Source organism: Octopus bimaculoides, chromosome 2 (genome assembly GCF_046866305.1).
Source record: "Octopus bimaculoides isolate indiv1 chromosome 2, ASM4686630v1, whole genome shotgun sequence".
Taxonomy (NCBI): domain Eukaryota; kingdom Metazoa; phylum Mollusca; class Cephalopoda; order Octopoda; family Octopodidae; genus Octopus; species Octopus bimaculoides.
In genome coordinates, this window is record NC_142929.1 from 115,055,922 (window position 1) to 115,070,921 (window position 15,000).

General features: G+C 33.8%; 1 protein-coding gene across 7 annotated transcripts in view; it reads left to right on the forward strand.

Moving 5' to 3' along the window:
- The window catches only part of LOC106871173 (innexin unc-9), a 740,381-nt gene that overhangs the window by 501,550 nt on the left and 223,831 nt on the right, over positions 1-15,000 (forward strand). The window contains exon 1 of one of the 7 annotated variants that reach the window (XM_052978618.2): positions 3,847-5,326. The exons of 5 other annotated variants lie outside the window; for them this stretch is intronic. In XM_052978618.2, the coding sequence (XP_052834578.1) occupies positions 5,127-5,326 (200 nt within the window). In that variant the 5' untranslated portion in view covers positions 3,847-5,126. Of the gene's footprint in view, positions 1-3,846; positions 5,327-15,000 lie in introns of those variants that run through there. One more of the 7 variants, XM_052978620.2, reaches the window with a different exon arrangement.

A 15,000-nucleotide genomic window follows, 5' to 3' on the forward strand; every position in this document is an offset into this window, starting at 1 on the left:
TTTAACTTCCTTACCATTATATATTATCTTTGGTACTGCTTTGTTGTCTTTGTGGGAAAGTGTGCTGTTTTCACATAAGTTCTAATTATAAATCATTTCAGGTGTTGCTGATACTCGCCAGTGTGCAAATTCTGGATACATTTCAATATTACATATAACTTATATGCTACAAATCTAAAATTGTGAAAATATATATTAAGCTGTTTTATTGCTATAATTCAGCTTTTAATTCTATTGTTAAGTCAGATGTCTACATGTTTAGTGTTTAAACACTTTTGATTTAGCTGTTGCCACGAGAAATACCTTTTACTTGTTTCAGTTATAGGACCGCTGCAATGTTGGGGCTCCATCCTTATAGGGTTCAGCCTAACAATTCGACTCCAGTACATAAGTTTTTTTTTTAAAGTCTAGTACTTATTCTTTCGGTGTCAATTGCTGAACCACTAAGTTATGGGGATGTAAACGAACCAACACCAGTTATCAAGTGGTGGAGTTGGGGGACAAACACAAAGATATGCAAACTCATCTACGAGGGCTTCCACACAGTTTCCGTCTACCAAATTCTCTCACAAGGGGTCAATCGGTCCAAGGCTATAGTAGATGATACTTGCCCAAGGTGCCACGCAGTAGGACTGAACTTGAAACCACTTAACTGCAAAGTGAGTTTCTTAATCGCACAGCTAGAAACGGAAAGAAAAAGAAAAACAAAAAAAATAATAAAATTAAAAAACCGCTTTGTTTTTCAGAGAAAATATTATCGATAGCTGTCTTTTAAAGTGTTGTAACAATTTAAGATAATTATTTTTTTTACCAGCTCTCAGTTTTCATGAAATGGTTCTAGTAGGTGGTTTGAGATGACAATCCACTACCATTCTACAAGGTGCAAAACAGTACATATAGCAATATTCATACAGCTTTACCGAGTGTATTTAAATAATGAAGTTAACCGACATGATTACGAGATTATTCAGGCGGAAACGAATTCAATGAAGATGAGAGAAAACTATTGAACGCAGGCATTGTGACGAGGTGTCTGGTTCAGTCCTACTAAATGACACTTTGGGTAAGTGTCTGCTACTACAGCTCCGGGCCAGCCAAAGCTTTTCGTGCAGATTTGGTAGATAGAAACTGCAAGAAGCCCGTCGAACTGGATCTCCTACAATCAAGAGACCTGGATGAACCAACTTCACAACAGGAAATGCAAACGCAAATGTGGACAGCAACATCAAACATACTCATTCACCAAGTGCCAGCTAATAAAAGAAGATTAATGAAGATGTAGCAATATCAATGATTGTGCTCCAATATGACCCACAGCTCACGATTTGAACCGAGTAAAAGATTAAAATATGTATATATGTGTGCGAGCGTGTATGTGTGCGTGAGAGAGAGAGAGAGAGAGAGAGAGAGAGAGAGAGAGAGAGAGAGAGAAAGCGCGAGCGTTTCTGTCTCCTTGTCTCGATATTACTCAATAGTTATTAATGAACTACCCTATCGTACAAGCGGTATTCCGTAGTACGTCTAGCCACGACGAAATTATTAACTTGCTTGGAAATAGGTGAGGGTTGGCGACTGGAAGGGCATCCGGCCGTAAAAAAAAAAATTTGCCTCGACGAATTCCGTTTGATTCATGCGAGCGTGGTAAAATGAACGTTAAACTGATTAAAGCATAATTTTTCGAGGAACAGCTTTGCCAACTTTTCCCATTGGCGATGCATTTGTCTTTTAAATAAAAAAAAAATTTGCCCAAGTTTTGTCAGAGACATGGAGCTAATAAATAATAACATATATCATGTGTCACTAGTCACGTATGTAATAATCACGTAGCGTTGTGAGCGTAAAAAAGTGTCCAGATCTGACTTAATTTCGTTGACACGCCAAAGTTTGGAAACTTCTAATTCATATGAGATGGCTTGTATTTTGTTGCTATTTTCATTTTTCCCATTTGTTATCACGAGAAGACAAGCCCTTTCCTGACAAAAAGGCTTTGCCTATTTTACCTCTTAAGCCTCCTGATCAGATAAGAACACAGTTCCCTCGTAGTGTTGTTGATGTTTTCGAATAGATAATTCAGTTACTCTATAGAATAAACTTAAAGAAGGATGACTGGGTTGCTACTTTGATTTCTGCTTTCACAGGAACTTCAAATAGAGCAAATTGATATTTCGTTAATCAATAAACAATCACAATCTTAATACCTGAGAGATCTACGAAAAAAAAAATGCTTTCTTTTTTATTTATTGGAAATATAAACTGAAGAAAAAACTTCTTTGATCTTCAGTTTGAATTTATGGAAGTAAATAAAGACGTACTTGCTCTAGCAACCTCGTGATATGTGTGTGTTTGTATATATATATATATATATATATATATATATACTCTTGTCTGCTAGCAGTAGTAGTTCATAAATTGTTTCTGAATAATTAAAATTTCCTACTTTAAAAAAATAATAATAACCTCATTAGTATGCAAAACTTAATGAAATATTCAATCCTAATGCACTGACCAGTCTGGACAATTGCAAATTTCGACCTACTCTTTTTTCGGTCCCTGAATTTTATGACCTTAACTTCATGAATTACAAATGTTCCACCCAAACAAATGACCTATAAAATTCACTTTCTGATGTGATTTCCCCGAGTGATGCTAAACATAGCTTCGTGCTTCCTCAACGCATATACAGTAACTGGAAATCTGTGTGATTGTTAGTGTTGTTTTTTCTTTGTTCTTTCTCCCCAACCCCACCCCTTTTTGGTCGTTTTATAGCTGTCACTTGTTCTTACTGTACCAACTATCTATCCTCTAAACCAGTGGTTCTCAACCGGGCTCCATATGACCTCTGAGAGTCCATGTAACATTTTTTGGGTCCATACAACAAAATAGTAAATTGGGGATTCACAATTTTTTTTTAATGACCCCATAAAAAATAGATATATGTATTTCAAGAAACAGCTAGGTTTCTTTCTCTAACATTTTACATAATTCAACCGACGCAAGTTAATGGGTGAACAACAAAATATGAATTTTGAAAAAAGTATCTGAAAAATTAGTTTTTAACAATTGAATGGCTATGGAGGTCCACCACAATAAAATAGTAATTTGAGGGATCCATAGATAAAAAATGGTTGAGAACCCCTGCTCTGGACCTTAATTTTAATCTGTTAAGATATGTCTTTATTGTCATCCAATAGTCATAGACAAAATCGATTTCTATCCCGATATCTTTTAAAGTATTGTATTTGAAGCGTGTATTCCTCGAATCAAACAATATTTGGTGGATAATCAAAACTGAGTCTTGGATTTTAAATTACAGGCAAATTATTTTTCCTTTGCATTTGCCATCGGAATAGTAATTTCTTTTGATAGGTATAATGCTCTATTTTTGTATTAGGGAAGGGCAGAACCTTAGTGGGAAATTATGCAATGTGGAACAAGATTTCTTTCAGAGCCCCGGAAGGAAGAAATCCATAATTTTTTTAGAGGACTATGACACAGGATCCGTCTTCGGTTTTCTGGATTCCAGACCAAGGTACCGGTTGCATTCTCCTCCTGCAAGTCCTGGGGAAAAGTATAGTTACCTGAATGTATTGCAGTGTATTATAGATGCTTTTTCGCTAAATTGAAACAAAAACAAGGAAAAAAGTAATAAAATGTTACAATTTTGACCACGAAAAAATATCTCTAGAAAGAATGTCATATTTCTTTTACATAAGCCAAAGTAACGAAACAAATAAAATTATAATTCGCATGGAAGAAAAAAATATTATTCTATAGCTTAAATGAAACGACACAAAATAATGAAAGCATTAAATCAATCAGTTTTTTTTATGTCTCTTTCTTCTGGATTCTTTTTTCTTTTCTTCTTTATCTGCCTAGAATCATGCAAGTCAAGTCGACGGTCACCGAAAGTATATCATTTATCAGATCACTTCATCCAACTTCATAGTCTTAATTATCTGAATAATTATCTTTCGGAATTAGGAAGATAAAGTTCGGAAATTTTAGAGGATAAAAAGTGAGAATATGCGATGTTGAAGCTGTTTCTAAGGGCGTTAGCAACAAGGAGTATTTCTTTACTTTAAAATTGACGCCAGAACGGCTTCATAGGAATGTACTTTCTTTCATCTGTGTTATGTTCTTATGCTATAGCGACCAATGTTGTTTACTAGTTTCTTGTTAGCCTGAAGCTTCTCATCGCTAGCGTGAGTGATAGCAACACCATAACTAAGTCTCACTTATACACTCTTAATGTTTTTACTTTCTTCCTGTAAAAAAGAACAACTCACCAATGGAACATCTTAGTTTCCTATCCAGCAGCCAGCACACCACTTAGCAGTGCCATGTATATTTTATTAACCTTCCGATAACTATTTAGGCTTTCTTCTCTTCCTTTTCAATTATGCCTCTGTGTTATTAGCAAATACTAAACCTAATAACTGCACAAAATTAACATTTCGCTTTAATTTACTTCAGCTTCGTAAGTTTTCTCCTTCTTTCTTTCTTTACTTCTTTCGTATTTTTACTTTCTTCTTCATCATTTTCTCCTCTACTTATCTTGTCGCAATTTCTTCAAAACCGAAACAAAACAAACTTTTTCTTCTCTCACTCTACACTATAACTCTGCCGTCGCGCACTCTACCTTTATACATGCACCCTTGTTGTAACACATTGTTTTCTATTTAAATGTATCTTGTCGCTTTCCTTATTTAATGCATCCGTCTTCCTAGCAGCAGATATTTCGCCTGTCTTCTGACTTATTACATACATTAACTTCTTCCACTCAGCACCAACAAATGCACGCACATATTCACTCTCTTCCTGTCCAGTCCTAGTATTTCGTTATTCTATATCCCTTACCTCCACACTGTCTAATCCTCCTTTTCGTCTAGTTTCTTCTTTTTTCTCTATTATCTGCTTGCCTTTCTTATCTTTCTCACGCATCGGCCTTGCCTGTTATTTTCCTTCATTCTCTCCTCCATCATTATTTCATTTACCTTCTCTTTCGCACATTTCTAGTTTTTTTCTTTCTTTCGCTCCTTATTTCCCATACATCTAATGCCTACTCTGTGTAAACTGTCCGCCACTAGTTGCACATCTCTTTTTCACATGGCTGTGTGCGCGACAACATGACGTCCGTAAGATTTTTCGCCGAGTTAGCTGCATCTACTGCAGGACCTGCAAGCAATGCTCTCAGTACTCGACGTGCTTCATTAGCAGCCAGGAGGGCCTCTGAAGTAATCGGTGAAGGAGGATTTGAACACCCTATACATCACTCAAGTTACTCAACTTCCTACTTGTCTGCTTTTGATGACGTCTCCAGTAATTTGTAAGTATCCAACAGATGCACCAATAAGTTTATAGTGCGCTGCAACAAAGTTTGACATTTTTGATTGTCATTTTTTCCCCCTAGTTTTAACTACAAAAAAGTTTAATAATTTAAAACGCTTTAGATTACTTAATCTATATTCACTTTTATATGTCTAGATAATGATAAGATTGCGTTTCTGTTTGTAATATGTGCGCATGTGGATATATATATATATATATATATATATATATATATATATATATATATGTATATGTATGTATGTTGCATGCGATTTTTTTTTTATTTTGAACAATCGCTTTATTTTGTAAACCGATACTGTAATGAAAAAAAAATTCTTTTTAACTTTTTATCGATCGAAATATTCACCTAAAGTAAAAAGTAAGAAAAAAATGTTAGTTTGTCAATATTTTGCTCTTGTTTTAATGATAATCAAATTAGCGATGTTTATAAAAATCTTCTGATTAAAGAAAAGCAAAAATAAATATTTATAAAAAAAAATTATGACCAAAACTTGAAAGAGTTTCTGCTTTGAAACTCGTTTCCTCAATAAAGAAACTGTAACAAAATACATATGTATTTTGCTATTGATATAACTATAGAGAATGTTGAGTGTCTTTCTGCTTGTTTTTCTTTTCTCTTTCTTTTTTTTTTTTCTTTCGTCAATATCCGTGCAAAATATCAAAATGAAATAACTCTAGCTATGAATATTCTTCTTACCGATCTCAGTGTGTACAAGAAGGAATATAGATGTATCGATGTTATTAAAATGTCTTTAAAGATGAAGTAAAAACGACAAAATATATAAATAAATAAAACCCAGAAAATGCTGAAAATAGAAGTGGAAAGGAAGGTGTCTTATAATAATTCGATCGGTAAAATAATAACGAACAAAAAGGAAGGGAAATCAGTGTTAACAGGTAAGTTGTTGACGGTGGAATAGTTTGTAAATAACAACAAAATACATCGTGTAGGGGCTGTGTTACCTCTTTTGTGTTTTTGATTTGAACTGAATTCTGTAATTACCACGTTGTTGGAAGGAAGCGAGTTATTATAACCTCTTTCAGTTCGGTTTAACTATGCATTTTGTCAATGTTTGTATGCACGTGCTGTTATTTATTGCTGTGTTCTCTTTGTAGTTGCAAAATTACCGGAAGCCAATATATTACAGGCACTCTATTCCACTCCTCCCACTTTCCCATCACATGTGAATGCATGAAACAATTGTTATTATTATTATTATTTGCAGTGGTAGCATCTTAGTTTTACAGTAACTGTCCATTCGTTAAAACCCTATTCAATGCCTTTCTATTTCATTTCATTGTCCAATTGTATTATTGCATAATTCAGAACCTGGATCCTGTAGCAGTTCTTATCGATCATTATTCAGTTGAACAGATTTCTGAAGCATTCAATTCCAGCCAAATGTTCCTTCTAAGTTCCCTTTTCATTGGCATTTTAATCTGGCATCATTCCTTTCTCTTCAATTTTGACTCCAATTTAATACTCATTTCTAACAATAACCCTGAAAGATTAAAAGTTTGACAGTCTCAATGTTAATAGATCTGTCATTTCAGAATTAAAAAAAAAAAAAAACCACATGTAGAATTGTAAATAGTCTATTCTTAGATTCCACTATGCTGTTTTCATTTTAGAATAAACGGGAATGATGTCAGGGGTGGCAGATATAGCTCCAATTTTAAGAGGATGGCTGTGGACATGGTTAAAAGTAAAGAATCAGTTGGTGATTGAGCTCTCCATAAAGTCCAACAGCAACTTGAGAGTGACGGCTGTATCTCTAACAGAAGACACAGTGAACTGTTAATCAATACTGCATAAGTTTACTATAACCAATAGGTGCACAACAAATTTTATAGAATTTTGCTGTGTCTTAATCTCTACTACTACTACTACTACTACTACGTCGCTTCAATAAACAAGCCTTATATGATCACCATAGAAGTAGTGGCTATGTTTTGTTACTTCAAAATTTTATTCACTTTTACAGTCTAAGTCAGTAATTGAACAAGAACTAGTTATATGTAAATGTTGATACAGATTGCTCCAACCTTTATTTTTTCATATTAGTCTACTGAACTGATGAAGTTTGATTGTATGATTTATATAAAATGTGAGGATGCCACAGAGAATCATCATTCTGTTACATAATAATAGGAAATGGAAAACTTGATCTAACTACCAAATATCTTTGTGATTATGTTGTATGATAAATTAGCTTGCTAATAATGTACACTATTATTGACTTGTAAGAGAATCTATTGGGAGTTAAAGTAGTAGTAGTTGTCTAAATCATTTTAGATGCATTATTCACCCATACTTGTTGATGTCATATTTTCTGGGATTTTGTGTGATCCCATATATTGTATTTTTAGTCTTTTTTCATTATCAGGTGCTGTGTATAAGTACATAATAAACGCTCATTATGTGATCAGTTCTGCAAGTATTGGATATGCAATACAAATTCCAATAGAAGCCTATTAGATGCCCTCCCCCACCATGTGGCGATTTAACCATTGGAAATATATAGTTTACAAGTGAAAATAAAGAATTTAGGCATGAGGCCAGCAATTTTGGGGAGGGGTAAGTTGATTACATTGACTTCAGTGCTCAACTGGTACTTATTTTTATCAACCCCCAAAAGGATGAAAGGGACCTTGTTGGAATTTGAACTCAGAGTGTAAAGATGAACAAAATGTCGCTGAGCATTTTGCCCAGTGTGCTAATGATTCTGCCAGCTCACTGCCTTAATGCTATCTATAATATTAAGTTCACATATACAATACTATTGTTTATAGTGGCAGTCATAGCATAAGTGTCAGTTAACCTTGAAATTAGTTTCCAAAGTTCCAGTCCTGATAATTGTGTATCTTTACAGAAATAATTTGAAATGATACTAAGCTGCCATATTTGATGAAAGGTTACATAAGTTATGTAAATCTATATTGAAAACTTATCAATTTCTACTGAAAAGTTTTAAGTAGAAGTTAGTTGCTGTTTATGGCTTCTTGCTGAGGTCTCCAGTATCTATTTTTATCATTAGAATCCTTTCGGAAGTTGAATCAATCATAACCAAATTACAATGAGAATCCATATTTGCAGGTTTCCATGACAGATTTCCTAATTTCTTAAAACTTAACACTTAGATGGAGTACTTTTATAGAGATATCCTGGATGAGTAAATGAAGTAGATTATAAAAAGTACAACAAAACCACTAGGAGTGAAACAGTCAAAATACACTTCAACTCCAAACTGTTTTTGTTTAATATGCTAAACTAAAATTATATAGCTTAACCCTTTAGCATTTAAACTGGCCATATCTGGCCAAAATATTCTACCTGTGTAATGTTCAAACCAGCCAGATCTGACCTGTCACACCTACCCTATAATGTCATTCTAAAAATATATAATCACATTAAAATCATGAAGCTATGATGTAAATCACGATTAATTCAAAACCATGTGAATAAGTATTACATTTGATAGAATAATCTGAATGCTAAAGGGTTAAATTTTTTTTGAAGATGAGGTAATGCATAGACTTTAGCTAGAAAGGTGGAGTTTAATCACTAAACAAGATGTTTGCAAACATTTAGGCATGTAATGAGCTTGAGTTAGGATTTAGTATGTTTTTAGTAAGAATGTCTTAAATAATGAGAATGCATTATTTTTAACTTTAGGAAACCTGAAAACAAAAATAAGTTCTTTTAAACATTTTATGCTATTTACTCTTGCTTGTTATTAAATAGGATGTAGCAGAGAAATCTAGTGGCTTCCATCATTGGTTATCTTTCTTGACGCTTCAAATTCAATATTTTATTATTAAAGTTGTTCAAATCTTGTTGAACAGATGGTGATCAGCATTGCTAATAATAATTATCTTTATAATCTTCATCTTTACCATCACTAGTTTTTCAACTGTCTTTCCAAAGACAATTTTTGTTTTGTTTTGTTTTGTTTTTTTTTTCTTTTTCTATTTTATAAACATTATTTAATTTCTCTACTGAAGAACTACAGTAAATAGATGGATTGAGAATAACACAGTTAATTATAATATATTAGTTAAGGCTTTGTACCTATAGACTGGAAACTTAACCTGAAAACTTTTTTATACATAACAGTGGGAGTTAGATACAGAAAAAAGAAACAGCTTGAAACATTGAAGTTGGTGGCATTGTAATAGATGGATTAAGTGTTGACACTATTAGTATTAAATAATTTTAATTGAGAAATAAATTTACATATTGAAATTAATACGCCACAGATTGGCATGCTATTAACATACACAAATCAGAATGTCAGTTAACTGGTCTTATTGAAATTATTTCCCTTATTTTTAGATTTTAAGCACTTCTTGACAGGATTCCTTACTAACTGTATTCATGACGAAATTGTTTTTAACTCACACTATTACATATGTGAGACTCTTCCATAAGTGTAAATTATTTAAAATATTGTTGCATTTCACCGAAGGTTGTTTGTATGACTAAAGAAGTAATATAATGGTAAGATGCAAAAGAACACAATAAAGATATAATTCTCTGAAAATATGGCTCATACAAATATTACCTCAATTTCAAAATATCTTAGACCATCAGATACTGTATGAAAATGAAACATGCTGTAGCAGGAGAAAAGCTGGAAAGTCTGAATAATTTAAAGTCGCATAAAAAGATAAGAGTAAAATGAGGTTTCATCCTATCCCCATTGAATAAGATTAGACCAAAGGAATTCAGGCAGCAGCAGAAAAGTGTTCAAAAATCAACATCTGCTTCACACAAATTAGAAACCAATTCGATAACGGTAAAAAGAAAAAAAGTGGGGGTAATTGAAAGAAGAAGGGTTCTTTTCTCTATTGACTCAATATCAATTCTTAGATAACAAAGGCCAAAAACTTTTGAATTGAAAGGTAATAACTTTAAATGAACACCTCAAAGATAATGATGTCTAAATTCTGACAAGAAAGAAGATTTGTAAAGCCTTCCTTCAATATTGTCTTATCACTTATTTTCAAGAATTGCAGCTGTAAAACTGAAATAAGCAAACAAAAAGCCTTCTGTAACTTTCACCAAGGCTAATTTTGCAAAGATCTAGGTTAAAATAAACATTAATAAATAAAATAGATAAAATGTGCTTCTATCGTGCTTATAGCTATGTATTGATACTTGATCTGCTGAAGAACATTGATTGTCAATATTGAAACATGATGTTGGCATAAATTTTTAAAATTATTCTAGATGGACGGATATTAACTAAAATAAATTTTTCGTAATAATATATGTGTTACAAAATATGAGATGTACAAATAGTCTACAGCATAGACATCCTTCAAAAGTGGTGACAAAATTGGACACATTTTACAAAATAGTAGGGGAATTTTGATACAAAGGACCTGAAAGTAAATTTAATGCTAACATTAAGTAACTTACACAGATATGTTTGCATACATTGGGAAACTGAAAAATCTTGAACAAGATTTTCTAGTAAAAGGGGAAGGAAATGAATGAACAAATATAACATATACTCTTTTACTTGTTTCAGTCTTTTTGACTGTGGCCATGCTGGAGCACCGCCTTTAGTCGAGCAAATCGACCCCAGGACTTATTCTTTAGAAGCCTAGTACTTATTCTATCGGTCTCTTTTGCCGAACTGCTAAGTTACGGGGACATAAACACACCAGCATCGGTTGTCAAGCGATGCTGGGGGGTCAAACACAGACACACAAACACATACATATATATATACATATATACGACGGGCTTCTTTCAGTTTCCGTCTACCAAATCCACTCACAAGGCTTTGGTCGGCCCGAGGCTATAGTAGAAGACACTTGCCCAAGATGCCACGCAGTGGGACTGAACCCGGGACCATGTGGTTGGTAAGCAAGCTACTTACCACACAGCCACTCCTATGCATGGATATATTTGTTAAAAATATTAACATGAAATATATCTGGTCTATTAGACTTGCACATGTGTATATCTACAGGCATACATACATATATGAATGTATACATATATTACTCATGCACATATATAATATAAGCATCAAATATTTATAAAATACGATGTGTTTCTTTCTTAAATTTCTCCCTTAAATTTGTATTGTTACCTCATAAAACCCGTCAGCAAAATATGAGCTTCAGAACACTTATTTTTGTTGCCACTGCTGCTGTAACTATATTTTATTCCAGCCTTTATGATCACTATGGCAACTATTACTGATGCAGTTTCCATGACTAGACTTGGGTAGCAGTATAATAGATTCATAGTAGAAGAAATGCAAATAAATAAATAACTTCAACAATAATTATCAAGATACTTTTTCACACACCCATAAACATACTTAAGTCAGATATCTTTGCTATATAAGAAGCATGTCTGATGACAGGCTTAAGTCCACTTGAAACAAATTGAAATAATTGATTCAAGCTACTATTATAGCTAAGAACTAACAGATGTAAAGTTTGAATGATACATGTTCAAGAGTCTGTGCATGTATAAATTGAGTGGGTTAAAAACTATAAGATAAATGATGTGGGAGTTAGTCTTTGTTTCATAGTCATTGGTTACTATCATTTGATCGACCCTTAAACAAGACACATTAGTATACTTGCCAATTCAACCCAATCTAATTTTTTAAAAATGAAAAAAATAATTGCCATGATTTGTTGTCTGTTGAAGTGAAGGAATTAAGGCAACACCTGCGGCAGAATAGAACCATGTGACCCAGTTAATTTTAGAGAAATATCAAATTCTGTACCTTCTCTCAATTAGATCATGATGAAGTAAGAGGAATATTATTGCAAATGTGCAATCCAGATTTGCTAAAAGCATCTGCATAGGTTTCGAATGTGCTGATGCAGATGACCTAATTATAACATACTTTAAATGCATGAGTACATATTCATTTAAAAATTTGTTTACGTATGGCTGGTCGATGCCATAATTGATAGAGCATAGAACAAAATACTTTGAGCTATTTTGTTTCATCTGCTGAGCATCTCGGTTCAAATTCCACCCTGGTTGACTTCATTCTGAGGACTGTAAAATAAGTACTAGAATCAATGTAAACAACTACACTCTAGCAGATAATATCCTCACATGGACATGGTCCAGTGACTGAAACTACTAATAAAAACTAATAGTAAAAGGAATATGGGGCAGGTGTGGCTGTGTGGATAAGAAGTTTGCTTCCCAACCACATAGTTTCGGGTTCAGTTCCACCACATGGTACCTTGGGCGAGGGAATTCTACAATAGCCCCAGGTCCACCAAAGCCTTGTGAATGGATTTGGTTGATGGAAACTGAGAGAAACTCATCATGTGTATGTTTATGTCTCATTGACTTGATATCACATGATAGTTGTAAATGAGTGCCTCTGTCATATAAGCAGTGTCGTTTATTTCCAATATTCTGCAAAAACATAGCTGGCCATAAGAAAATATCACTTTGTTTGGAAACAGGTGAGGGTTGGTGACAGGAAGGGGATCTAGCTATAGAAAATTTTCCTCAGTAAACTTTGTCCAACCCATGCAAGCTTGGAAAAGTGGATGTTAAAATGATGATGATGTATAATTTAAATTAGGTCTATGACATCTATCCATGACCAAGGCATTTAACAACTATGGATCAAACTGATTTAGCTGTAACTATCACAGGATTGTATCATTTGTTGTCAGCTCTTTAAAGTTAATATATGATCTATCGACTTGTCATGTTCAATTTAATTTGCTGCAGACTTTGTAACCTATCTTTTTAACTCAATAATGGGATAATCCCAAAACTTCAGAAAATCTTGATGATGGTGATTGGTTCGGATTTAGGTACAAGGTCAGCAGTTTTGGGGTGGAGGTGAGGGCTGTTGATCAAATTGACCCCAGTATTTGACTAGTACATTATTTCATTGGCTCTGAAAGGATGAAAGACAAAATTGACCTTAGTGAAATTTGAGCTTAGATGATAAAGAGCTAGGACAAATACCACAAAGCATTTTTTCCACTACTTCACTGGCTCTACCAACTCATCACTTTAATAATGACAAATAATTGTCTCAAATTTTGACATAAGACCAGCAATTTTTTAGGGTGAAGAAGATAGTTGATTGTATTAACCCCAGTATTTGACTGGTACTTTATTTTATTGACCCTGAAAGGATGAAAGGCAAAGTTGGCCTTGGTGGCATTTGAACTCAAAATGTAAAAAACTGGAACAAATGCGGCTAAATATTATGTCTGATGCTTATTTAGTAGATTCTAGTTAATCAGCCCATCAGATAGGTGTTTATTTGGCATTGGTCCCCAAGAATAAAATCAGATCAAAATCAATAAATCAATATGCTCGTTCTTTTTAGAGGACACTATGTTTAATTCTGATTATTACTTAATTATCCAAGAGAACCATATCTAAAAAGTGAGTAATGAATATTGTTTAATATCAAACTCAACATTCTTTGTCTGTTTCAATCTCTCTCCTCCTTTGTACTCCCCCTCCCCCATTTTTTTAATGCATTTCTTAACCGCCAAATGAATAAAATGCACAAAAACAACTGCTTCTTAGTGGAAAGTTTGTGAGTAAGGATAATGGAATGATGTTATTAACTAAATGGTATGATGATTGGTCAGGTTACTACTGTTTATTACTTTGCAGCTGGGAGGTTCTAATTAATTAACCTCACACTAACAGCATGCAGCAGCTTTGTGGTATAGATGTTCATGTGAAATTTCTTTCCCATAGTGCACCAAATGAAATTATTAATATTTTATGTGTATGTATGTGCATGGATCTCACAAAGTTGGTTATTAACTACACTTTATTGAAAACAGTTAGTCCTTGGAAGTCAGAAATGAGAAAATTACTCATAAACACTGACTTATATGTGTGTAGTTTGACTCCTCTACGAAGATCTGTTTACATGTTTTCTGTCTTATATGTGCTCATAAATGCTTTATATGAAACTAGTCAGTAAATTTAAATACTCGAGATTCTTTCACAATATGATTTGAAGGATCACAGCCAGATGCTTTGTGCTTGTGATTGCATGAAACTCTTGGCTAATTCACTGTTTTCCAATAAATATGTAAACTGTACACAATATATTGAGACCTGGGATTAAAGGTGGGGTGAAAAGAGAATAATCTCTTCCTGCCTCTAGGGGAAAAATTTCCTCTGTCCAGTCATAAATAATGTGGGGGAATCAAAGTGTTTTTGACCTGAATTCTGATACCCTTTGCTCTGTCCTAGGTGCTAAGTGCTTTTTTTTTATATTTGTACACTAGTGTGCATGTGTGTGTGTGCACACACACACACACACACACACACACTTAGTAGACAGAAGCTGAAAGAAGCCCAACATATATTCTTTTATTTTTTCAGTCGTTTGACTGCAGCCATGCTGGAGCAGCACCTTTAGTCAAACAAATCGCCTCCAGGACTTATTTTTTGTAAGCCTAGTACTTATTCTATTGGTCTTTTTTTTTCCAAACCGCTAAGTTACAGGGACATAAAAACCCACCAACATTGGTTGTCAAATGATGTGGAGTGACAAACACAGACACACAAATACATATATATATTCAGTTTCCATCTACCAAATCCTCTCACAAGGCTTTGGTGAGCCTGAGGCTATAGTAGAAGACACTTGCCCAAGGTGCCAA